The sequence below is a fragment of the Convolutriloba macropyga genome, chromosome 6, assembly GCF_964194025.1.
Source record: "Convolutriloba macropyga chromosome 6, txConMacr16.3, whole genome shotgun sequence".
NCBI classification, from domain to species: domain Eukaryota; kingdom Metazoa; phylum Xenacoelomorpha; order Acoela; family Convolutidae; genus Convolutriloba; species Convolutriloba macropyga.
In genome coordinates this window covers 51,272,493-51,299,978 of record NC_134473.1, presented here as the reverse complement: position 1 = coordinate 51,299,978, position 27,486 = coordinate 51,272,493, and the positions used below count along the sequence as shown (strand labels likewise).

The 27,486-nt window shown below is 35.3% G+C and overlaps 1 protein-coding gene across 6 annotated transcripts in view; it reads left to right on the top strand.

The window, feature by feature from the left end:
* Positions 1-27,486, top strand: part of LOC142341739 (prominin-1-A-like) — a 105,833-nt gene that overhangs the window by 38,202 nt on the left and 40,145 nt on the right. For 5 of the 6 annotated variants that reach the window (XR_012759125.1, XM_075392913.1, XM_075392912.1 and 2 more), the window contains 9 exons: positions 2,517-2,596; positions 3,195-3,259; positions 5,347-5,499; positions 7,762-7,881; positions 8,354-8,464; positions 8,837-8,930; positions 20,317-20,478; positions 20,902-21,030; positions 24,415-24,432. Coding sequence is in view for 5 of the 6 variants with exons in the window: in XM_075392913.1 (XP_075249028.1) it covers positions 2,517-2,596; positions 3,195-3,259; positions 5,347-5,499; positions 7,762-7,881; positions 8,354-8,464; positions 8,837-8,930; positions 20,317-20,478; positions 20,902-21,030; positions 24,415-24,432 (932 nt within the window). In the remaining variant the exon portion in view is untranslated. The remainder of the gene's footprint in view (positions 1-2,516; positions 2,597-3,194; positions 3,260-5,346; positions 5,500-7,761; positions 7,882-8,353; positions 8,465-8,836; positions 8,931-20,316; positions 20,479-20,901; positions 21,031-24,414; positions 24,433-27,486) is intronic. The other variant, XM_075392914.1, reaches the window with a different exon arrangement.

The window sequence follows — 27,486 nt, the reverse complement described above, 5'->3', positions numbered from 1 at the left end:
ACCATCAATGAATTGGAAGCTTTTGATCGATTTCTGTCCTTAGTTTTTTTTGCAGAGTAGTTTTTCGTACAATTAATTTCCTGGGACCATGCATTTATTGCGCTTTTTGAGATTTGACACTTTGTTACCACAAAATTTGTTTCCGTAAATTCTACTTCTTATAACTCTTTTCTATCAAGTAATATTTTTAATGTCTTAAGTGTGCAATTTTTTGCGCGTACATGGATTGATTGAGACAAGAACGTTATACCAAACTCTGTTGTGGCTAGTTCAAAATTTTTGTCAGCTTTCTCGGTAAATATTGTGTTTTCATAACCGTACGTTTTTTCATGTGAATCACACGATAAATCGTGTAAATTTAATTTGAATTTGCGTGTGAAATTAATCGAAATGTCATGTGTTTTCGCATGAAATTTCATGTAATTTTCCGCTCGAAATTCTTTTTGGAAACACGCGATAAGTTGTGTTTTTTTACATGATTTTTTGTGTGATTTGCACTAAAAGTTGTAGGGTTAAGCCCGGGAAAATTGTGTGAGTTTACACGATTTCTTGTACATGAGCCAACAATCGTGTGTTCGTCTTTACATGAGAAATCGGGTAAAATAGACGATTTTTTATGTTTATCATGCAAAAATAGTCATTTAGAGGGCACATTTTGGTTTGCACCTTTAATTGGAACTGTATTAAATTGTGTAAACCTGTAAAACCATCACAAAGATAGACGGAATGATTTTGCGTTGTTTTATTAGACCGTTACTGTGGAATTGATTTTAGGTCGAGTTGTTCTGCCTTACCATGCTTTTATTATTGTAACAAAATGCGTCTTCTTTTTTGTGTCCTGTCTATATAGACCTCCGTTGCCTAGACACAATCGAGGTTCACTATTACGAATAAAATACGTATACTTTTGAAGTAATTTTGTTTTTTTTTAAAATCGAACTGCGTTTGAACAATTACTCAAATATTTCTACAGCGGGCAATCTTTTTACAAAATTTGTGTGGTGTTTTTTTATGCGGTTTATATGGACGAAATAGTATTATCTCTTACGTTTTGTCGCGATTTACAGCTCAACCACTATAAAGCTCAACAGCTCATATATCAGATCAAGCAGTTATTTCTTTTTGTCTCGATATTATAGTTCATAGAGTTTTAGTGCGCGCTTTAATTTGTTATTCCGCTTCTTAGCAGTTCTATGGTTCTCGTTTGCCTTTGTATGTGGAGTCTTACAAATAATATTTCGAGTCTTCCAAATAGGATGTAGTTTTTCGTTTTTTTTCCTGGAAAAATTTTAGTTGAGTGCTCATGTCGATGGGCTCTGGTTTTTATTCGGGAGTATTCCGGCGAGGTTTGTTGCAACATTTATTTACATATTTTGTCGATTTTTGTAGTCAAATAGAGTAGAGATTTTGGAATCAAAAAAGAGTTTTTGCTGCGTTTTTTTTAAAATCTTAGTTTAAAGTAAAACAATGTTTGAACGGCAATTCTTTCGCTGGCTCGTGTCCACATGAGGATTATGACTTCTGTTGTTTCGGATGTTAAGATCCAAAATTTTTCTTATTATTTTTCGAAATTGACCTCTCTTCATTTCAAGATGTAGTTTTTTTGGTCATTAAAAGTTTTTTGATTTTTGGTCCAGGACTTCTTAGGCTATTTTTTTATTTTGTCTTCTCCATCAGTGCTTCTGACTATCGTGTTTATTCATTTTCAGTGAACTGTACAGCTCAAAAATTGAATTTGTATGCATGATGTCTTCTGGTGTTCCTTCTGTACATCAAATTTTAAGTAATTTGTGCGATAAGTGGTTCACTTTACCAGCTCCACAAAATAACTTTTGCCCTCATTTGATGAAGTTTACCTTTTAAACACTTTTACTAACTGAAAATCAATAAAATGCTCCTAAAACTAAGCCCCACTTTAGTACCCAAATAGTTGGAAATTTAGAGTTGTTGTTCAAACTTATCGGTAACCCAAAAATTTTGTGATGACAAAGCCTCAGTTTGTGAACTTAAAAGAACTTTTTACTCTGTATTGAAACGCTAGGAAGATGTTTTTGATCACTCCCAAACGAAGTTTGTCTCCTTTTTAGTGCAATATTTTTACTTGATCTCTTTTTGTTCTATGTCCTTTGAATGATATTTACTGATTGAGAAATTTGGTTTTACGTAAAGTGAAACCGTATAAACTGGTAAATCCTTCGTGCATCAAGTCTGGTAGATCTTTCAGAGCATTCTTAGGCTTTACGTCTTCAGATCTCCGAAGCTGCTTACGAAACAGAACTACATGATGTGAAGAGTATAGAGCAGTTTTGAATTTTGTTTGCTTTGGCCCCCCTCAGATATTTAGCCCCCCTCTTCAACCCATTTCAACTGGCCTACCTAAACTTAAGCTAGTTACAACTAAAACCATCCCTGGCCTGTCGCTCAAGAGCAATTCGCCCGATCTTAGTTATATTGTAGTATTTTATAGACTGATTTTGGTACTTGCTTGTACATGATCAATTTGTCTTTTGTTTTAGAGGTGCTTGAACTGTTTGATGATGCTTTGGCGGACACCCATGTCAATTGCTATAACGAAGTTGTGGAAAAAGTCAGCAATGTTAGTAAAGATTTTCCTTTGCAATTTATTTAGTTATTTCTCGGACTCCTCCCGCTTCCATTAAGTTTTGCAACCTCTGTTGTAAATTAAATATCAATGCAAAACAGATGTGTATGAATTCGTTCCCTTTGAGGTTACAAATGACACGCATCAACGAAACTCCAGTGACATCACTCGAATTGTTCAACAGTTTTTATGTGAAAACTATTGCTGTATATGCTGCGTAACTCTGGTGAAGTGTTACGTAAAAACCGTGTTGCTCTTCAAGATATAGGTCAGAATTTCGGAGTGACGTTAGCAGAGTCACGTAACCTTTCTTCAAACAAGTTTGTGTGCATTACAAGTAAGGTTACGTGACTCTTTCTAAACTAACTTTGAAAGTCTGACTTGCATCTCAAACCTCTTCGGGGTTTTCAATTAAATTCAGATTTTCTCAGTGACTTCGTCAGAGTCACTTAAACTATATTTGAGCACGAACTTTGCAAGTTCTGAAATCTGGCGCGAAGTAAAGATTAATCTGGCCTTTTAGAATCAGCCACTGCAGAGATGTGGTATTTTAAAACTTGGTATATCAATTATCCATCACTGTACTGTTTAGATCTCCAACCTGATCCCTGGCAAGACTTCTGACTATGACGACTTGATTTCAAACGATACATACAGGTGGGTCAACACGCTTATGTAGTTATGTTTTTTTTACTTTGACGCTACTGACGCCAATGTTTTTTTTTTGACATTTTCTTCAATTTTTTCCTTAATTTGGTTTGTCTGTCATTGATTCGCACTAGGTTGCTGTGTTCTGTCCCCATTATAAGGATGGGTGCTGTCACCCTTCTCCTAAAGTGTTGTGTGTTAGTGGTGTTTCCTAAAAAACTAGATTTTGAGATTTTTTGGCTTTGAGATTTTGGTTCAATTTTCTGCATATAGAGCCCTGGACTTTGTTGGCCGACTGATCTTAGTTTGATATTGAAGTGAATGTTCAGGTTTTCAGATCATTTCATATTTTGGATTGTAATTCAAGATAGTTTTTCCAATCCATTCATGATCCATTTTATGTCTAAGATTTTGTTTAGTCAAAGATAATTCTTTGAATTGTTTCAGGACTTGTCCTGTTATGTTTTTTTTTCATTCGAGTGAATATCTTTGTTCTCACACGTGACTTACCTAACTCTCAAAATGACTTTTCCTCTCTTTTAGTTTTTTTGTTAAACTTAATTGAAAGCAATAAGGCCAACTCAATGTATATTACTATAAATGATAGTTAATTGAAAATAGCCAATAGAAACATTATACAGGTTCTTCTAAAATTATACAGTTTGTCTAAATCAAAATATGACATCTCAGCGATTTTAAGCTAAAATTGTCTTCTTCGGTCTTATTTTTTTCATTGTCTTTTTGAGATTGCAGGTCTCTGAAATTATTGCTTTTACGTGCCACAGAAAAATCCCTCATGGATTTGCTTGATAGCGAGCAATTTGATGTACAAGTACGGCGTCAATTTTGGAACGCATCGTTTTTTAGATCTTCTTTTAGTTTTACTTTTACTAAAACGGAAACAAATTGGTGATGCAAAAAATACCATCCTAGTCATAAAAAGCAGAAATAGCTTTTTGTAATTGCCTGTGTTGGCCCTGCTTCATCATTTCATCTTGTCTCTGTTTCTCCCTAATGGCTGACTCTAACAGTTTGACTAGTTTTGAAGATTTTTTGTGACGGGCTTGCAATGAAAATTTTCAATAGGCAAAAAATTGAAGTCAAAATATTATAAAAAAACTACAAACATCCTAGACAGATCTCCGGTACACATTTTGTTAAAAATAATAATCAAATTTTTGCTGGTTCTCAATTCTTGCTTTTTTTTCCGAATTAGAAACCAATCGTTAGAGAAGACCTCAACGAGGAAGAATTATTGTTGAAAATACAATATTTTTTAAAAAACAATTGCATACCTTACTGTATATCAAAAAACCAGAACGAACACACATAATTGGAAGATGGCCGAAAAGCAGTCACTATTGTCTATTGGTGTTTGAAACAGAAAAAAGAAGGAGGAAAAGATGAAATACAAATTGACAGCTTTTTTCAAAGTTCCGACTATTTTGTTTGAAATAGTATGAAAACAGAAACATATGAAACATATGAAAACAGAATTCAGCTTTTAAACTGAGAGGCGTACCAATTAGCTCTACCTGTAAAGAACCTCGGTAGCCTAATGCACTGTGGGTAAATGACTGTACTTCATCGGTTGATCCCGATTCCTTTATTCTTTTTTGACCACGGTCGTTTTGCCTACATTCTGAAAATTTGTTGAATGAATTCTTACATAAATCCAGTTGAAATAATGACTTAAGCTGAGCAGGCAAATTTCTTTAATGTAATTTTACGCAGCTATTTGGCACTGTGGTTGTTCAAAAGCCATCAAAATGTGAATTGGATTTTTGAAAAACTTGTAAGAATTGCGATGAACTCCGTGGAAGTTTCGTGCCCGTGTTAAAAATGCGCTTCAGCTGTGGGTTGTAGGTTTTTTATGAGGAAATTGAGAATTTTCCTCCAATTGATTAGCAAAAGTCTCATCAAGTGCTTTGAAGTTTTTCAGAATAATCAACATTTATAACTATTTTCTCAATGCATCCAACATTTTTGTTATTATTTCTATTTTTAGGATCTAGTTCTAATATATGTGCTGACAGAGAGTCATAGCTGGATCCTGACGTTTTTTAGCAAGTTAGATCACCTTTACCTGTTTTCAGGGGCTACGCTGGTTACGGAGTGGCTTGTTTCCTGCTGTTCCTGGTTCTGCTTTTGACTCTCTCTGTGTGCTGTGGAATCTGTGGATATGACGAGGAAGCTACTCCTGCTCAGAGAACAAATATCTCACATTGTGGAGGACTCACACTAGTATTGTACGTCAAGTCAACCTGAAAAACAAACATAAACATAGCATTTTAGAGCAAAAAATGGATTTAAAGCTTTTTTTTTGCTGTTGAACTAACTAGTTCAGCCAACGCGATTTATTGTTTGCTCTCGAACAAATTTGAAGCCATTATTGTGGCCGTGTGTGTCTTTCTTAAGCAAAAGTTTAGCTTGACCATTTTTAGGTTGTTCTTGTGCTCGCTTCCGAGATTTATTTTTTGTCAGGAGAAACAGGATGAACATATAAACTGCCTCTTTATGCTCAGTGCTTGTCGTTCGATAGCAATTGTTTCGTTTGTTTTACTTTTTTTACAATCATTATTTATTAGTAGTCTCAGCTATTTCAGCTAGCTTTTACTTTGCTCCTAGAACTGGATTAGATTGCTGCTGTCTTTTTTAAACTCCAAGATTTTGATTATATAGTTATACATTTTGAAGGATGTATGTGACATAACTTCAATTTTTAACAGACATAAACAGGTAAAGTTACAAAGTATTAAGTTACTCCGCGGTTTTTACGTACCTGTGGCTTTCAAAGGTTGTTGATGGTTTCTGTTAGCTGGCAGGTGTTCTACTTTGTAGTTTTTGGTTTTATAATAGCGGTTCTGACAACAAAAACATCAAAATTTTTGCAGAGAAACCAGTAATCGTTTCTGTCAATTTTTGGTCTCTATGTCGCTTTTAGTGTTTACTTGTAGGTGTATTGACTTGTATGTTACATCTACGAGTTTTCAATTTCGACATCAATCGTTATCAACATAACAGATAAAAAAATTTCCCTGTTTTCTTTCCTCTGTTTGATATCTAGGGATTAACTAAAGTTTGTGCATTTTGGGACATAGTTGTTATTAAAAGTTTGTGTTTTTATATAGTTTATTTTGACCAATAATAATATATTAAAATTTTTATTTCTGCTTAATCGCAGCGGAGGAGCTTTAGGCTTTTAGTCCACATTAACAGTAGCCTGTGCTCAGCTGTCCTTTTTCTAGTATTCCCCACATCTCAGACTGTTCATTTTTGTGAGCATGCGTGATCTTTTTTGGTGACTATGGCCACTTTTTTTGTCTGAAACGTTCACGTGGTTCCACTATTGCAGCCTACATTGGTCAGGCTATGGTCCACCTAAAGCTATGGTTAAGTAAGAGCTCATCCTGACACAGACAACTTCACGGAGGCAGGGGATGGTACTATCAATCATTGGTGTGTGAATCTCACACCTTACCTCTCGGCTATCACGCCACAATATCACGTTTTCAGTATCAACGTTTTCAATGTGAACGTGTTTTGTCTTTTAACTCCTCATATGAGCGATAGTATTTCCGAACATCTCAAGCTGTTTTTTCGGTCGATCAGTTTTTCTTTTATCACAACTTTTGGCTCAGAACAACTGTTTTTATTGCTTTAGGATAATTTAATTAAATTTTCTCTCATCCTGTTTAATAAGCATTTAAATTAAGTCAATGTTAAGTAATGTTAAAGCAATTAAGGCAAAAAAGTGAAACACAAACCTATTGAGCACAGTTGCTAGTCACTTAATTTTTCGTTTCTTGGTTGATGTTCGTCTAATGCTAAATGACCCTCTCAATGATAATTAGGATTAGATATAACAAACAAATCAAATCAAATGCACGCCGTTTTTCTCCACAAAATTTTTCCCCTACTCATCGTTAATTAAATTGTACATTTATTGGCTCTAACCTCTACTCGATTGGCTCGGTAACTATATCTTTTTTGGAATTCAAGTGTTCAGTTGTTATCTTTTGCGTATATTTGACAATTTGATACAATGCTTGCTTTGCTAAAAAATGTGTTATGCGTAATAAAGTACAAACAATTCAGCTGATCACGAATATTTTTAGGGTTTCTGTATAACTGCAAAAAAAACTTTCTCAATGGACGGACGTTGTCTTTTTTATTGATTGACAAATTACTCACAATGCTTCACCGTGGGCTATATAGTTTAGAAAAAAACGGAATATATGGCTCTCGGGGAGCGATGTGTTCTGTTGGCGCTTACTATATAGTGATCAGGCAATTATAACAGTTTCCGGATCTATTCTGTTTTGCCCCCCTCAGCTTAGTGGGCTTATATCTTTCACGCCTCAGGCGCTCGCGCTATTTGTTTTACATCGTAACGTGCTATATACCAACCTATAATTTGTAACTTGGAGCGTAGAAACACGGGGGGGGGGCAAAAACAGAATAGATCCCAGTTTTTGCCTGATTCATTTTAAACCGATGTGATTTTTTAGGACGACGGCTCTTCTCTTCCTCTCGTTTGCTCTGTTGACTTTGTTGGGAGTGAGTGGATTCCTGAGTGGAGGCAACTTCAAACTTATGATATGCCAGGACATGTCATACAGCTTCATCGAGTCAGTTGCCAACGTTTTACATCACTAGTTTTTAATGAGTCATAGCTTCTATCAAATTTCCCTGAAATTTATAATCAATTTACCTGCAATTTATTCAGAGTGTAGGAATGCGAAATCCCAATACTTATAGTGGAGGGTAAAATGTTGAGTCTATAACAATACTTTTTGTAAATACGAGAAATGAGTTCTTTATGAACACTTATAGTCAATATTAATACGGATAATCTAAATGAATACTTACAATCTCTAGGAAAACAGTTTGTATCATAATTTATTGTACAAATTATTGCGTGTCATGCCAAATAGAATTTCAAAACTGTTTTAAATACACATTTCAAGAAAGTTGAGCATCGTGTTTTTGACCAAAAATTTTGACCAATTAGTTGGAACTCATTTTTTTGGTCATTTAACTTGTTATTCTGCGCCACACTATTAGAGTATATGTGCTCTGCTAATTATAGGTCTGTTTCAGGAACGTAGTGGATGTCCCGAACACGATTCCCAACTTCCAAGGCAACTTTGCAGCTACTGTGCTTTATGGCCAACCGGACAACAACGAAGTCAAACTGGGCAAACTTATCAAGTAACTGTACATTACAATTAATTGTCCCAACTTGAGCGAACTAATGCTGGTAGCTTTTCGACTTTGGACTTTAACTTCCTCTCAGTTGAATAAAGCTACCTATTTTTGATATTTTAGCTCTTTATATGGCATTTAAAAATTTTGGGGGACCGCGTTAAAGCCTAGTACATCCTTGTGCCTTGGATAATCCATTAGCATTTTTTATTGCACAAATTCACGAAAACAAAAATTTTGGCAACGGGGAACAGAGAAAATTCGAACTCTCGCGTGTAATTACAAGATAAGAACATTCGGTTCTTATCTTGTAATTATAACCTGTTCATTTCAATGGGCAGGCTACGTGTATAAGTCTCATATTTTGATTGTGTTCAGGAACTGCAGTGAGAAGGATGGATCTGTGTCGACCGGGCTGAGATACGACGAGTTCCTCGAGACCCCTATTCTCAAATGTCTCCAATACAAACGGGTAAAAATGATAACTGTCCTCATTCGCTTCTCCTGTTTACTACGTCAGTGCTGTGGCTAAGAATATAGCGCTCCTATTTTTTTAAGTCAAAGAATTTGAATTGTATTGGGGCGCTGTCTTTTTTTAAGATCTTCACAGATTTTCATGATTTGTGAAGTCAAATTGGAGTAGTGATTTTGGTCACGCCGAAACAGGAAGTGGAGCGAAAAAGCGAGTGTTTTTGCGGCGTGAAATTTTTTCAGTCGAATGTTCAAGTAGAGCTAGTTTCACTCTTCTCTCATTCTTCTAAAAGTGTTTTTAGACAGCAGTTGCTCAGCAAAGCAATTGAACAGTCAGTCTCAAAAACCGAAATCAGAAATAGAAACCGGATAAACCCATAAAGCTCAATTTTCGATGCCCTTCACTCGAAATTCGTTCTTAGTTACCATCTCTAATGCTTATTGGTCTTGATAATAGCCCCTGTGTTGTCTAACTAGGAAACAGGAGTATGTTCAGCTCCAAAATGACATCAAAATAGTTCGCACTTTTAAATTGTTTTACAAATCATTTTTTTTCATTAGTTTTTCTCTTCTTTCAATCCCAATCTTGGTTATGGGAACGGCCGGGTATGTTTCGATCATTCCAGATCAACGATGTTGAAGTTTTCTTTTTATAGCTTCCTGCTATTTCGTAATCATGTCGGTTCAATTGTAGATTTGCAAGTTTCAGATTGTGTTTGAAGACTTGTCTTGATATGGCTATGAGGATTGTGCTAGGTGAAGCAGAAAAATTATGTATGCAGTAAAAAGTGAAATTTAGAGCAGAGGGGCTCATAAAATTTTGTAAAACTTTCGGTGGGCTTCAGTATGAAGCCGCGTGAATATCCTCAGGCAGCCTTCCTTCCTTTGCTGTTTCTATTGAGGACGAACACACGCATCCTGATTATATCTAGATAATAGGGACGGCCAGGTTGTACATACTCTGTGATTTACTATTTGGCAAGAGCTATGTGTTCCCATGTGCTAATGCTTGTCATGAGATGCATTTTGTGATTCAAATTAATGTTAGGGATGGATCAGCCCCAAACAGTTCGGGAAATCTGAAAAGCAAAAATAGATGAAGTGTGTAGCAATGCAGTTCTACTATGGGTTGGGGGAGGGGGGGGGGAGAAAGGAAACGTTATTTATCCTGCATCAGTTTTAATTTTGTTGAAGAATATTTCGAAACTAATGATTTCATTTGTCATGAGCAATGTAACCGAATAGGATGCAATGATTCAAGTGCTTGAGGAGGCAACGCAAAGGGTGCTGTAAATTTGATCCAAAAAGGGGTCTTTAGTATAAGGCCGTGGAGAGAGAAGCAATTACTGGTAATGAAAATGATGTAATTGACCATGCGAATTTTGGTTGAAAGTCGAATAAAATTGGAAGGTGTGTGTGCGGGTAGTAACTTATTGCCGGCTGTTTTTATTTTTGTTCTCAAATGTGTCTAAGTCTAACCACGTGCCTTTTCAGGGGATTTGTAGGAAATTGACTTTTGTTCGGTATGCCAGATGCCTTGTCTATAATGGTTTTGCTTTTTTTAAAATAAAATAAGAATTCGTCGAGTTTTAATTTTGTTTTTGAGTGCATGTTTGTTAGTTCAAGATTTAAAAGTACCACGTTTTAAAAGCATATCCACTGCCGTTATGGGAAGAAGATTTTGGGGCTCAGCAAGGTTATGTTCAATTTTCAAATGTTTCCTGATTAGTAGTTTGCTTGTTGGAATGTTGTTGCTCTTCGTGCTAACGACTTGTGGCTCACAAGACAGTAAGGTATATAAGATAGAATTTGTTCATAATTCAAAAGGTGTTGCTTAACATGGCGCTCTATCACTTAACGTTGGTTGTTGTTGTTGTTGTTGTAGCCCAGGGAGAACGCATTGGCTTCTAGATTCCGAGGAACGCTGCAGCAGCGACCGGATCTGTCCACAGGGCTGTTACGTCTAGACTCATTGGTTTCTTCTTGCAATTGAAAAGATGTCGAGTGACGTGCGGGCTTTCCTTGCAATCTGGACACTCATCTTTCACATTTGGGTCGAGGCGATTTTGGTACGAGTTTAGCATTCTTGAGTAGCCCGCTCTGAGTTGTGCCAATTTTGTCCTCGTTTCTCGCGCAATATTTCGTTCTTCATCTGCAATCGGAGGAGGGATGTCATTGAGCAGTTTGTTGGCTTTTTCGGCTTGGATCATCTGTCGTACGCTTCTTGTGCGGAGAATAAGGTTGCCGCGTTTCATCCACTTTGGGTGCTCAAGTTCTGTTGCATCAATTACTTCCTCCGAGTGCTCCATGGCTAAAGTTCTTCTCATCTCTCTTTCTCCTTGTTGAAACATAAGACATAAGTAAATACTGCTTTGATAGTAGTTGACAATGCTGTTTGACTGGCATGACTTTGGATTCTCTGTGTAGGTCGTCCTGCATAGTCATCTTCAGGCATCTTTTCGCATTTCTGAGGGCTGCATTCTGACAACGCTGAAGTTTTAGCCATTGAGATTCTGCCATTCCAGGCGACCACAAGGGTGCTGCATAATTCATGACTGCGCGACCAGTAGCTTTGTAAGTAGTGGCGAGGAGCTCCTTATCCTTTCCCCAGGTGCTTCCGGCTAGGGCTGACAGCATGTTGTTTCTTTTCCTGACCTTCTCCATAATCACATTGGCACTCTTGCCAAACCGGTACATCGGGTCGAAGGTTAGTCCAAGCACTTTGGGATGCTTTTATGTTGGGACTTGGGAGCCTCCCACACGGATATTGAGGATGCGGCTGACTTCCTAGCTTGATGTCGTGAATAGGTTTGCCGAGGATTTGCCTGGTGATAGCTCAAGTTTGTTGTCTTCGAAGCATTTGTTGTCATTCGAACCAATACCTGGAAACCTAACGTTGGTAGGCTATGGGTTGCCGTTCTTTTAATAAAATTTGGTCCCAGTATTGTTGTTCTAATTCTGGTTCATAGATGAAGTAATGAAATGATGAATGTAGCGGCAGTGTACACAACTGCTGTACAAAAAACAGTTTTGTCGAGAAGTCTTGTCTGGCGAAACCTACCATCGTTCCTTTTGGGAAAGTAACACATGCAATAAAAAACGGTTCGATTTTTTATGCAGATATTTTTTCCATGAAGTGTACGTTGCTTTCGGTCAGTTTAATTTTGGAATTGGTCCCAAAGTTTGTGCTGCCGATGAAACAACTTTCAGGTGCTAGATTTTCATCAAATGTGGATTCTGTGAATATAAAAAAAATAAGTTCCTCAAAAATCACAGGATATTGTTTTCATCCTCTAGGAACTCGTCTTTGTAGAAACTTCAGAAATGTCAGATAATGATGATGGGTTGTTTCGAATTTAATTTAACGATTTTTTAAGACATCATTCAATTGAAATCAAACACAGAATGTTTTGCAAGTAAAAATGATCTACTCAGAAAACACTGCGATTGAAAATCAATATCTGTAGGAAAATAAGCGTAAAAGGGAATTGTGTCGGAATTGGTGAAAGATATAGGATGGTGTCTTCTGAAAGAGCGGTTAAAGTTGAAATTGGAGGATAGGGCCAAAATTTATGAGAAATTAAAAAATTAAAAAAATTTAGGCTCATTATTTTGGCTATGAAGCATTATCAGGAATTGCTATTGGAGATAGGGTAAAATTGGATTGTAATCAACTTTGAATCCTGATTAAAAATGGGACCTAATTTTTCGGGAACAACAGAAGTTACTGGTTCTGAATGCTGTACTGCAACTTGTCGTCCTACTGATTTAAGATGGATGTTGACATTAATATTTAGTCATCAGACTGGACATGGAGGGAATTCGCTGCCAGACAGCTGATGTTTCATTACCAGTGACTGGCACGAAAGAGACTGATTATATATTATTTGTTATTTTGTTGTCTCGTATTTCCTGAAAATACTTATAGTTGCTTCTTTGTCTTACGAACTACAATGCTGTATTTCATTATATACTCGGTTAAATATATTTACAATTATAACCGCGTTAATAATTGTAAATATTTTTCAGGAAAAAATGTACAGGTCAGAAGGAGATGTTTTGAAGTCAGTTTTTAAAAGCTAAAAGCTGATTAAGATGTAATCGTTTAAAAATGACCGAATTTGAGGAACGATTCAGTAGTTGATATGCCAAAATGCTGCTGCTAACGTTCAGTTTGAATGTAATTTGAGTAATGGATTTCGCTTTTAATAAAAAGCGAGAGTTGTGAACTTGAATGCTAGACTTTGGGGAAAAAGGGTCTTTTGCGTAGAAAATATTACTCTTGCGAAAAAAGGAGAGAAGCTACCGTCCTTTTTTGGTGTATGGATATTCCTTTTTGTTTTTCCGTTTGGTGATGAAGTCGCTCATTACCGTGGCGATTGGGTTGTTGATGATTCATTTTGAAATAAACTCAAAATCAGGTAGAGAGCAAACCTGCTAACATACCAAAGGCTTTTTACGGGAATTTCTCATCAGAATGTAAATTTCAACCAAGAGTATTGAAAGTTGCGAGATAGAAGAGAACGGGTTTTGCGCCTGTTCAAGGGAAACTATCGTCTTATCCCCATGCGTCCAAAAGTGAACAACAGCACTGCAAACTTCAAAAGCTACTAGACAGAGTTGGTGAATGATTCTCCGAAAACAAAATTCTCAAAACTATGAAAAAAAGAACAAATGATGATTGGTATAAGCTAAAACAGCACCGAAAAACGATTACACAATAAAAATGGCTGCCACTTCAGAACCAAACAAGATGGTCAGATTTTAGTCAAATAAGTATCATTATGTCAACTCAGCTTGCAAGGATTCAGAATTTCCCTGTCATCCAACATTACGAACTATCCGCTCTCACTGACTTCATTGTTGTCATCAACGCGTTTGTTGGAATTTTATAGCAGTTTGTGTACGATTCATCTCTTTTCGAAACGAAACCTAGATACTGCTGTCAAAAAAATTCCAATTGATATCGTACGATGTTAGTTCATGTTCTTCGAGAGCCCAGTATGTCAAAGGAAGCTACCAAATTTGCTTGTTTTGCGTGAATGGCTGCAGGAAATGCATAACCGTTAGATAAGTAGTACCAGTCTAATGAGTAACACCACCGACGAAACTATTAGTCTTTACAAAGTTTAGTGCATGATAAAAAGCTGAACAACAACAATTTTTGTTGAGGAAAGATATAATATTGCGAAAGAGAAGAATTTCTTTTTTGTTCTGCAAAAGAACAATTTTGCCAAGGAATGTCAAACAGCTCGTAAATGTGGCATAGACAACTGCGAGAAGAATCACGGTCGTCTGTTGCAACCAAAAGAAGAAACCAATGCTTATTGAAAAGCCAAAAGAGAAAACAAATCTGACAAATAAAGTGGAATAAGTAAAATCAGTAAAATCTCACGTTTTTCTGGGAAAAACGAGTGTTGTACTTGTAACACACAACACACAACCCAAGCTGATTCAATGGCTGCGGTCACAGGAAACAGGCTGAAAGATGGATCGCTCAGAGTGGTGTACAGGAAGGGAAAATGCCAGTGATCTTTGGACAGAAGGTGTAACTAATCGCATATAGTGACTGGATAAATTGACTGAATGGGTCGAAGGAGTCAATTAGACTTGATGAAGACAACTTCAGACAAGTGGTTCAAGATCTGGTCGAACAATTTTTGTGTACGCAAGTTTAAATCAGGAAATTGGCGTGAGTCAGTGAGTTCAGAAGAATGACTAGAACAGTTGATTGGATACTACATTGGTTTAGAAAAGAGGAGGCCGAAGCAATCGGAAAGAGCAGTTTGGTTTATGGTTCAGTGTCAGATCTTTCCAGATGAAGTGAAGGCTCTGAGAAGCGGGAACTCGATTCCACTGACTGTGTAATGAGAGACAAAAGAAGACTACCGAGAGCAAACATCACGTTTCAAACCTAAGTGCCCTATCATGCTGAGCGGTTCTAGTCGAGTGGATTACTTGTATCTGAGGTTTCAGTCACTTGCACACAATGTTGAGTGTGTTAAATATATCCGAAATATGATTCCGAAAAAAATATGGGAAGGTGGTCTGGGCAATTCCTTGTGATCAGTCGAGCACAACCGGTTGAAGCGTCGACGACTTTGCCACGGAATGGAACCACAGATTGGTAATCTTCCAGCCAGCATTTAGACTGAAAGCAATTTTCAATCTTTGGATCTTTTGGAGTACTGGTGTTAAGTACTTTGGACCCATTGGAAGTGAAACTGCTTCGGATAACCTTAAAGAAGTGGGTCTGCTTGTTTTTGCTCGTTTGAGGTTGCGAGCAGTCCATCTCGAGCTTGTTGACGATCTCGACAATCTGTAGTATCTGGATGCTGTCCACAGATTTGCCGCAAGAAAACGACAACGCTTGACAATGTTATCCTACAATGGCACAAACTTTGTCTGAGCTGCAAATGAGTTAAAAGCTATTTTTCAATCTAAAAAGAGCAGCAACAGCTCCTCATTTGAACGTAGCGTGGTCGAATAGTCTGTCCTCTTAAACCACTGCAAATTACAGCGATCAACGGCAACTACTTACAGCAAAATGTTACCGATGGAGTTTTGAGAGCTTGTCTTCCTCCAAAAAACGAAATAAGTGTTCGTTGTATGATTTGGAGGTACCAAATGTAGGAGGATATCTTGTTTGCTTGATTGAGAAGAACACTAAACCCTTCAAATATCATTTGGGGAAAATACCTCAATTGTTTGAGAGAAAAGATTCAACAGCATTTTCAGCATCTGTCAAAATTACAACAGCACGCTACATAAGGCCGATTGTCAAACTGATTTACCACTGTAAATTTCTAGCAAAATATGATGTTCTGCCTTTAAGATAAAAAACTGGCCCGTTATGTTGCGATGCTTGCTCGACACCTAATAATTGATTGTAAATTTAGTAGACTGTCAAATTTTGTTACATAAATTGTGTCTTCTTTGAACTCTCATAACAACCTATGTGAAAGAGTTAGGAACCGCAAAATGGAGATGTTGGTAGTTTATGTGGGCATGTGCCTATCCAATGGTGCTCTTTTGGTTTTGACCTTTATTTTGGACTCCAAGTCCAACGGCTCCAAATCATGTAATTGTGCTTTTATCCCATTGATGTCTTTCTAATTAAAGCTTCTAATCAACGGTATTACACAAAATGGTTCAATAATACTTGCAGAAGCTCGAAAGAGCTGTAAAGTATAATCCAGCGGTTTCTCTGGGTGATAAATTTTTGGATGAATTTGAATCGTATTTTATTCCATACTAATCTGGAATTCTCTTCGGTTTTATTAGCCCCTAATTACGGAACTTTATTTTAATTTATTTTGTATGAATTAATTGCCCTTCTTCAATGAAGATCTATCTCGTTTTTTTAACTATTCTGATTTTATTTTTGCTCAATATGGCCAATTTCGTTTTGCTAATGTGATTTGATTTGCTTCAAACTGTCGGCATGAAAAACAGTCTCACATGAAATTTTTTTCTTTGTCCTATTAAGCCTAAAGTTTAAAATCATTTCATTTTAATGCTATGTTTACTTATTGTTTGTTCTATTGAACAAATTGCAATCATTCCAATCAAAGTCCTCAATCATTCGAATTCATCGCCATTAGAATAACTAACAATGTGCAAAATTGAATTTATGTGTCAGTCAAATAATCATTGAAAAATTAAGGAGTGATTTTTGTCAGGTGACATTCAGAAATCTTTTAATAGTTTTTGTTTGAAGTATAAGAGAATTTCTTATGCAATTTCCTCTACCTTGTAAATTTCATAGTACGGTGTTGAATCATTAGAGTTGGGGTCGAATTGTACAGTAAAGATCACTGGATCTGTTGAAAGTATCTCAAAATATTGAACTTAAATACAGTTCTTGATTTATTATTAGGGGCGGCCTAACAGTGTCTTTATTTCTTTGACATAAGCAGTAACAATTATTTTGTACATTGTAATCTGCGTAAAACATGGTCGGATTTGCCCTCGTTTGAATCCGAACTTTGCTTACAAATATTTTTTTCTTTTTTTTGTTGGGTTGGAATAATACATCTTTGGCCCCATCTTTCGCGTATATAAAAGTGACAGCATTTAAAAGCTATTGAGATCTTGTTTGAACTTTGGACAGGTTTTATATGTTCTTTGTTTTTTGAGACATTTTTTTTCAATTTTCTCTCTCAACTTTTTTTTTAAAAAGTAGTTGCAATATCAAAAATCAGTATGTTTTTTTTGTGTCTAACGGACCAGAAAACTGAGCTTCAAAAATAATGAACAAAAAATTAGCTACAATATTGCTAAAACTCAATTTTGATTATATGGAACTTTAAGTTGAGATCGGGGCAATTTTTGCATGTTTTGGACAAAGACTTTTTGAAGCCTTTTTTAATAAAATTCCGGTGAGAAAGTTTTCTGCAATAATCCAGAATATTATGTTTCTATTACCGTCGGATCCTGGTGTACTATGAGGACAGAAACTGTGTGGGAGCAGTCCATCTCGAGCTCGTTGTCCATCTCGAGCAGTCTTATAGTTCAATGGCGTGTCTGGATACTGCCTACAGATTTTTCACACGAAGATGACCCCGCTTGACAATGTTATCCGAAAATGCACGAACTTTGTCCGAGGCAGCAAATGATTTTAAAGCATTTTATTTCAATCTAAAAAGAGTGGCAAGAGCTCGGTAGATTGTGCAAAGAGGCCATTTAGGTCTTAGAAGCTTTATCGATGAAAGACGAGTCCTTATCAACAATATTGTTGGTTGTGGTGCAGGCCACCCACAGCAGTCAGTGTAGACCTCGAAGATTTGGACGCCTTACCTGCAAATCAAATTGTTGAAACTTTGAACGTAACGTGACCAACCAGTCCGTTCTCCGAAACCACCGCAAGTTATAATAAAATAGGACCGATAGATAACAGAGAACCTGCCTTACTTGCAAAAACGAAATAAGCGGTCGAGGAATGAATTGGAAGCACAAAAGTAGGATTTTTGGTTTGGTTGATTGTGGACAGTCAACCTCTCCACTATCGCTTGGGAAAAGTAATCGAGTTGTATGAAGGAAAAGATGTGTGAAAATTCTTACAGAACGCTACAAAACGCCCATTGTCAAACTGATTTTCCACTGTAAATTATCGCAAATAAGGATGTTTTTCCTATTAGACAAAAAACTGGCCGCTTATGTTGCAATCGTTGCTCGAAACTTAATATAAACTCGTTGCAAAACCAGTAAATTGTCAGTTTATGTTACACAGATTGTGTCTTATCACTCCCACATGTTCGCATCGTTTCATTTATCAAGAGAGTTAAAATGTCTACTTAAAAGCGGATAGCCGGAAAATTACAGCTTTGAACTCTCATAACTACCAAGGTGAAAGAATTAGGAACCGCAAGTTGGAGGGGCTGTCAAATTTTGTCTGCATGTCCCTATCCAATGGTGCTCTTTTGGTTTTTACCTTTATTTTGGACTCCAGGTCCAACGGCTCCAAATCTTGTGATTGTGCTTTTATCCCATTTAGGCCTTTCTGATTGATGTTGCTAATCAACTGTATTACTCGAAATGGTTCAATGATACTTGCAGAAGCTCAAAAGAGCTGTAAAATTCAATCCAACTTCATTCTCTGAATAATAAACTTTTTTTGAATGAAATGCTTAAAATTGCTCTAACCCTCAATAACCTAGAAACCTTCGTTTTTGTCAACCCATGCGTTATGAAATTTTTTGTGCTATCAGAATTGATCATCTACGGCCCATATGGTTCTCAGCAAGTTTTTTTTAATTATGTTAGAAGTGATTGCCCCTTTTTCAATAAAAATCTGTTTTTTTTTCTAACTATTCGGATATCATTTTCCTCCATTTGAATCAATGTTTTGCTGGTAATGTGAGTGATTCATTTGCTTCAAACTTTTGGCATAAAAAGCAGTGTTTTATCTCGAATGAAATTTTGGTTCTCGCCCTATTCAAAACCGGTTCATTATAATGCTTTTTTAGCTTTATTGAACAAATGCCGTGACAGTTTTGTTTGTCCTCAGTCATTCCAATTCATCGCCATTAGCGTAAACCACATTATCCAACATTGAGTTTATGTATCAATCAAAGGATCATCTGAAACTTTAGGAGTCATTTTTTGCAGGTAACAATTATCATGTAATATTTTTTGCCTGAGCTGGAATCTAAGGGTGTTTCTTATTCAATTTCCTCTATCAATTTTATAGTACGGTGCTTTATCATTTGAGTTAGGGTTGAATTATACAGTCAAGGTGAGTGATCTGTTAAAAGTTTTTGCGAAAATTGAATTTGATGATAGTTTTTTAAATTGGTTTTTGAAGTTATCGAACCAGGCTGCGTAACGGTGTTTTCAATTTTTATAATTTTTTCACATCAGCAGTAACATCTTTTTGTACATTTTAGTTTACGTACACTCAGGGCGGATTTGCCCTCGTTTCAATCTCGGCTTTGCTTTCTAATAATTTGTTCCAGTTTCTGTTGCGTAGGGATAATACATCTGCTTTTTGTTGCTCATAAACTTTCTAAACACATTTGGAGCTCTGAAATTTTTGCGTTTGTTTTTGTGATGCCAAATTTGGCATTTGGCCCAATCTTTTGCGTAGATATATAAAAGTGACGTCATTTAAAAGCCAATGAAATCTGAATTGAATATTGAAAAACCATATATATTTTATGTTTTATTTGAGACAAAACTAGGTTTTTTTTGCTCTTCAATTTTCTCGCTTTTTCACCTTTTAAGTATGTTTAAGAAATAGTTGCAATATCAATCACAAATATGTTTCTTTCGTGTCTAAAGCACACCAACACTTAGCTTCAACTATGATGAACAAAAAATCAGCTGCAATATTGCTGAAACTCAAGTTTGGCTATATGTAGCTTTTAGTTGAGATCCGGGAAACTTTCGTTTGTTTTGGGGACGCAGAATTTATCGAAGCCAATTTTTGTTGTCAAAAATTCGGCCAGAAAGGTTTTTGGCAGAATTTCAGAATAATAATTTTCTATAATCCTCGGTTACTGATATACAATGAAGACAAAGTGTATGCTATAATGATCCGTCGATATAAAGCAGAAGAGTTTCCAATGTAGCTTATTGATTGTATATAAAATGCATCCAACTTGATTTTTGAAAGGCTCTGGCAGAGATTGTTTCACTTTTGTTTATTTTTCAACAAACTTTAAAATGGTTATTAATAGTTTTGTAAATTTATCTTTTTAGGTAACTAACAGAGGTTGCGTATATATGTTCAACACCTTTTTAATTTTCAGGTTTATCAGGGTTTGGCATCGGACGGGATCAATCGTTCTTGTTGTCTTGATGCATAAACTATTTTTGAATTGGTAACTGGTTAATAATATTGAGGAAAGTGACGGTCTTCTGACGCTTGTCTTGCGTGTTTCTAGGAGCTGGGTCGCAAGTTGAATAATGAGATAAACAGAACTGAAGTGTCAATCAAGACAGACAAACTGCTGCCCTCTAGCCAGAAGGTTGATGACGTCACTAAAGACTACTCGTCCCTTCTACAGGATGTGCTTAGCGAGGCAAAGGGATTCAAAACGCGATTGGTCAGTTGATTTGATACTCAAAAATATCTGTCTCCATAAAATTTTCGTTTGAGAAATTGAATGTTCCCTGTAATAAAGGTCAATTTATTAGCCACTTTTATTAGTTTGTTGAACGCTCTAACTGAATTCATCAGTTATGATCATTTAACGAGTATTTTCAAATATACAGCACATATAAACTGATCCGATGTGCAGTGAATTATTTCTAATTATAACGCAAAACTTGCGCTGTTATAAAGTAAAACGGAACCTACCATTCATTATTTCGTTAATTGACATTTCGAGATCACTTTATTGCTTCAATTATTATTTTATTATTTTTAATTAAAAAAGCACATGAAAATTTTACGGGAAACAACTGTTAGTTTGTTACAGTTCATATATATGAACCAGAGATCCTGATAATGCATGTGTTTGTTGTAGGAAGGTGGTCAAATAGAAAGTTACTCTTTGTCAGAGCTGAGCTACAAGTTAAACAAGTTTGCGGACGATTTAGTTTCCGATACTGCGACGGATAAAACTATCGACACCGATGAACGACTGTCCCTTATGGTAAGTGATTGAACATTTTAAGTAAATATACTCATTAATGATTCAATAAATGATCTGTTTGTATTCAATGAGAATTTTCTGAATTTTTTGCTCTAATTTTAGCTCTGGTAGAAAATCATATATTCTAAGCACAGTAACAACCTTAATAGTTTAAGTCTTAATTTGGTAGGTAATGTTTTGATCACATAATTGCTTTTCAATACATACCTTTAAACGTGAGTATAATAACTTAAAACATACTTAAACGCGAGTTATGAAATCTGTATAATAATCTTGCTTAATAAGCATAATAAAATAAGTGATTTTTTATACAAAGTAAATTACAAAGTCAAAATGCCATCACATAAAACCTTAAAAACACAAATTGACTTGTGCTTAACTTCAAAGCCGATGCGAACTGTCCAGAATGGGACTACATAACCAGTCCACAACAGGAAGACAGAAGGGTTCGAAAATTTATTGAATTTTAAAAAACCAAACAATCACAAAGTCATAAAAACATTAGCTTTTAACGAAAAATTTCTATGTATTTTTTACTTAAATTCCTCGCGAGAACAATGTGTGCTTTCTCTGGTGAGACTAAGCCGTAGAACAGGATTGCAAAATGACTGCAGATACAGACTTAGAGAAAAATTTAGTAACAATATACGTGAACGCAAAGTATTAAAGCCTATTAAAATCATCAGCTATTGTCTGAATTTTATACGTTATTACTTCAATTATAAATTCTTTTATTTGAGTTACTATAACAATGAAAGATTGTAGATGTTCATTTGGGTTTCAATTGAAAATCAATGGGTTTTGTTACTAACTCGAATATTTTAAAGGACAAGAAGAAGCCCCAAAATTAATCGCTTACAAAATTTGTAAGAAGATGCTCAGCATTCAAGATATATTACATCGGTTATGACAGAAATCAATAGAAAAAATGAAGATTTTTGTGAGATTTCTCATTGATGAGAATTAGTTTGAAGTTGTAAAAAGAAGAACAAAAGGACAAATGTTCAAAAAATTGAAAACATTTAAAATCAAAAGCATCAAAATCATTAGCTATCAACTGACGGCATTGAACAAGCTCACTACCCCGGTAAAGGAAGTTATTAAGACAAGTTATTTATCAGAAAAATTCCTCGCCCTATAAAGAAAAGCAATTGCAGGGAAAGATCAGACATTTGAAAAAGTGCACTAGGGAAGTGTCACAGTCATTAAAAAAAGTAAGTTTACCAGTTAAAGTTTTTGGATACATTAAATCAATTTTCTTTTCATCACCTATTGGATCTCTTGGTTCTGTGATAATATAGTTTGAAAACAACAAATGTAAACTAAAACAAATCACTAAATTTAAAGACAACTTGTAATATCAAAAACAATAAAACCAAAAGCTTTCAACGAAACGCATGGAACACGATACTCTATACATCAATTGGAAGCCAACAAGATATTCATTAATCAGAATACGTCTTAGAATTAAAACAACAACAATTACATGCAAAAATTAGGAGTTCAATAGAAAAGTGCAAGAAGCAACTGTCGAAGGCACTAAAGCCAAGCGTTAATTGCTGATAGCCTTCTTTATGTTCCATTCTGACTCTCGTCTAAATGTCTCTAACGTCAATGGCAATTTTTTATATTGTGGCAGCGAGAGAAGACGTTCAAAAACGAACGAACACTTCGAACAAGAACTCGAAATTGAAAAAATTCTGCAAATTTCAAGCCATAAAGCACAATTTTGGAAGTTAAGAACACTCAACAAATCAACTAATGTTTGATTTTTTAAAAAAATATTATAGGATCTTTTGTTAGTGGGACCGATCTATAAGTTCATAAATGAGTTTAAGGTTTTTAATCTGTTTATTTTCTAAAAAAATACTTTCAATGTTTTAGCAGCCATTAGTTAAGCACTCAATGATTTAAATAGGTTCACCTATTCCACCTTTGGAAGCCAATTGCATTTTTTGATAACCAAACTAATGTATGGGACTACAAAAATGCAACAAATGGTCCAAAAGACAAAAATTCCTTACAAATTAGGTAAACACAGTGTCGAATCCATAAAAAGCACGAGCGATCAACTCCCGAGGAGAAAATTGTTCACTGCCCTCATTTGGTCGTAAATGGAGTTTGTCACCGATGGAATCTTGGTAGTGTTGGTGAATTGTCTCTGAATGGCATGAAAAAACCCAAAAATTGTGAAAATTGAAAAAAAACTTCTCCAATATTCTTTAGACTGTCAACTTCTAGTTGAGACCAAACTTAGTCTTTTTATTGCTGCGCGTTTTTTTAGAAACACCAAATGGTCCACATTTTATCGTAAAAAGAATTTTTAATAAACGTTTTCATTCTAGTTGTGATTCTAAAATTGAGCTGAAATGACGCTAAAAGTGAACAAAACCATACCCAAGTATAAAATATTCACAAAAATTTTCAACCTCAATAACTCCTCTGATAAAACGAAATTTTAAAATTTTAAAAGTTTCAATTCAAAATTCTGCACTCGAAGAGCTTTTTAATGGTTGATTCTCTACGATGAATATATCGATCAGCGAAAATTGACTGAACAACAAAAGCATTTGACTATATAGTTCCTCTCACCACTAAGTGGGGTCGGAATAGTTAAAAACTAATATTGGGTTGTTTTTCACGTTAAAATGCAGAACCCCATGCCACCTTGAAAAACGTATTGACATGCTCCATTGCATTGACATAGCCAGCGAAATTGACACGTTTGGTTTTCACAGCAAGTGCTTATCAAAAGTTGTAAAATATAATTTTTTGTCCATGACTCTTATCCTTGCTCGTAATTAAAATTTACTTGTTTAAAAAGGAAAAACCTCAAACAATCATGCAATTTTATCAAATCTTATCAAAAGACTTCTTAGAGAAATTTGTCGGTGGTAGGACGCAGGAAGAGACAACTAACGTCACAAAAATAAATTTTATGAAGTGAGAATTTACTTATTGACTACAAACTGCCATGGAAAATATTATTTAAAGGGCTAATTATGATCCATTTTGCTGCCAAAACGCAATTTTTTTTGGACTGAAGCATAATGAAACTCAAAGATAACGAAAAAAATTTTACATTGAAAAGTGATGTTGATTTTTGACGAATTATATCTTAACAATTTTGACTTAGTTACCTTTTTTGAATTGACTAAATGAACAGCTAAATTTAATTTTTATAAGACAATATTGGTTTTTTTTATTAATTGAAACTTTTGGGTGTTTATTTTTTTTAAAATAGCCGTCATTAGTTCCTAACAAAAACAAGAATTATCTTACTGTGAATTAGAAATGAAAGATTCATTGAAATTTCTGAAAAAAAGGAAAGCAGTCTTTATATTATAAAGTTTATATCAGAAAGTAATCAATCGCGTATATTAGGACGTATACAATCTAGTCGTAAGTTGTCACGAATTTCAACTTGTTTGTGCCATTTAACTGCTTAATTAAGTGCTAACTAATTTAAATGGAAACCTAGTAACATTTCTCAGGTTCAGTTTAGTTCTCCCATCAAGTACTTTCCTGCAAATTTCATAGATGGACACAGATTGCTTGAGTTGACCCTAATGTGAATGTTCAAATGGCTTTAAAATTCTCCTCACGCTGTTCACAATGCATTTTGTTCCTTTTGGAGCCAATTTTTTGTGTCTTGTGTTGGTTTTTAGCTCATAGAGTTCAGATAATTTGTGTTCTTTGCAGAAAACTTTGAATTAATCTTGCGCTTTCTGTTTCTGTCAGCTTTGATCGTTTCTTTGTCTTTCATCTCGCTACATGTGGTAAACAATCACCTTTTAATATTTCGCTCGCATTTATTAATACAACTTTTGAAGAGTTTTGAATGCCGTTAGCCAGTTACCTTGTTCGCTAGAACGGTTTATTTTGACAACTTTTTGAATGTGTGATTGCAGTCTTGTTTTTTTTGCAGGAAATGGCGATGCTGCCTAGCTTTGCGCATTAGATTTTAGTGAATTTAATTTTTTTTCTCGTTTCGTTCCTCAAAAAGTCAATGTTCAACTGCACTGCACTTTAATCAACATTAGAGAAGGTCCAATTTACCAAATTTTCTGCGCTTGCGTTATCAGCGTTTGTTTTTTTTCAACCGCCTGTTTAACTTTTTCAGCGTTGCTCCTTGATCAGACTTTTGTTCATAGTTCGCAATTTTTGCATAACCGCTTTGTTTCCATTGCGTTACGACTTTGTCTTGCTTGACCCATATCCAGCTATTTGTCCTCAGGTAGACAAGCATTATTACGGCTAATATAGTTAGATCGTATTTGTGACATAATTATTCGATCTACATCTATTTGATTGGAGAAAATAAAGTAAATTTAAGTCGCCGCCTCAACCACCCACCTGGACTTATTAAGTTGTTCTATAAAGTGAAGCTGGTATTTGATTAACTGCTTAATTAAGTATTGCTATTTAATTAAAAGCACTCGATTGAAGATTGGGGTAATTATTGTATAGAGTAGAAAAGGATAAAAGAGGACTATTGTTATTCTACATGTTTATACGACTCTACAGTATTGAGTATTGAGTTTCTACAAGATTCTACCGGATTTTTCAGTAATGAGATGCTACAGGTTTTTTTATAATTCAAACTATTTGAATTCAATTGGTGTGTTGTCTTCACACTGATGCAAGATCAGAATTTGAATTCATGAGATTTCACACTTTTTGACTTTTTTTTATTGTCAATGAGAAGTCAAATTGGAGTAGCGATTTTAGTCACGCCGGTGTAGTAAGACGAGCAAAAATTGAGTAGTTGAAAGAAGTGACTTTTGTTAAAGTGCTTTTTAAAGTGAAGTGAGAGAATTGTGTTGAAATAGATTTGAAATTTTTGAGAGCAATTTTTTTGACGTGCTGCAATTAGACTTCTGTTTTCGCTGTTTTTTTAAATTTTCTTTACGAACACTTTTAAACGCGATATGTAGGTTCTAATAATCCATAATTACACTTATTTTGACCCCACAGAGGCCAACTAATGGTTTTCAAAGACTTTGGAGCTATTTGTTTTCGTAATTCTTTTTGTTGTTTTGCTATTGAGTCTCATCAATGATAGGTCTCATGGGCTCTATTTGGACAGGTTCAAATAAATGAATTTACTAACTTGAGTTCAAAATAATGGTATTAACGATATTGACCATATATGTTGTCGAAAAAATATTAGCGATATTTTGGGTTTTCTAATCTTTTTTCTAGTTCTTTTTATTTTGTTCTGTCATCTAGTCTCATTATGGACCAATTAATTATAACTCTATTTATATTTTTTGTCCTCCCGGTCAGTATCAATTATGATAGGTCTTATTTGCTTTCCCATTAGGCATAAATGGATTTATATAATAGTTTTGGTTTTTGGCTATTAATTTAATTGGTTTTGACACCATTTGTTTTCTACTATTTTTGAAATTTTGATTGCTGCCCCGTTCTCTTTCAACTTTTGTTGCATGTTTCCCCATTTGGTTTTTTGAAGTTCATTCTTCTTTTCGATTGATGGATAGTGCAATAGATGTTAAAGGATTCAAGGTTTACTTGCGTGCTTCATGAACTTTGATGCCACTTGTTGTCAACATTCGTAAAAATCCTTTTTGCCAGATGTTGTTTATGATGTTCTTTTATATTGTCTGCAGCAGTTTTTCAAATAGTTGGTGTTTTCTGTCAAAATTCCAATTTGGCAATCTGTTTGCGTTTGACGTTGTTGGGAACAATAACTTCGATAACACTATTTTTCTAATTTTTTTAGAGTCTTGTTTACTTTCGTGGACGTTTTGGTATTTATTTTGTTTGTTATTGGAGTCTGTTCTTCAAGTTGGATGATACTGTTGTCTTCAGTTGCTTCAATTCTTTGAACTGTATTTCAGGACTGGTGCTGCTATGTTTTTTTTTAGCTGACTCAAGTTTGTTCATGACTTGTACTTATGACTTCTGTTTTCGAACATTGACTTGTTTTCGAACATTGGACTTTAACAGTAGCTTAGGTACTAATACATAGAAACGAGGAACTGCTGGTAATACTCAAGGTGAAAAGGTCATTATGAGAATTTTTCTTCCCATGACACTCTCTTCTCCCTATTCAAACTACAGACGCTTGAACTTTGACATTTTTGCTCATCGCCTCTCGTATTAAACAAAGTGAAAATGTCATGTTCAGTGCTGAGAAGGTTCGAGTCCTCTAGAACCCCCTTCCGTACTCCTGTCTACTCCCACCCCTTGAAGTAAACGTTCCTGACTGAGTTTTGCATCATCTAAGTTTTTCTCTCTTTCAGAATTTTAAGCAGTTAAAGCTACTTGGCCGCAGTTGCTGTTTAATACTAAATATCAAATGAAAAGTTTGCCGACGTTTATTGCAAACACTTTTGCTGACAAAACTTGGTTTACTATGATCTGCTCAGACTGGATTCCGATATCACCAATTGGTCCCTCAGTACCACCAATTTTTTACCTAGGATAAAT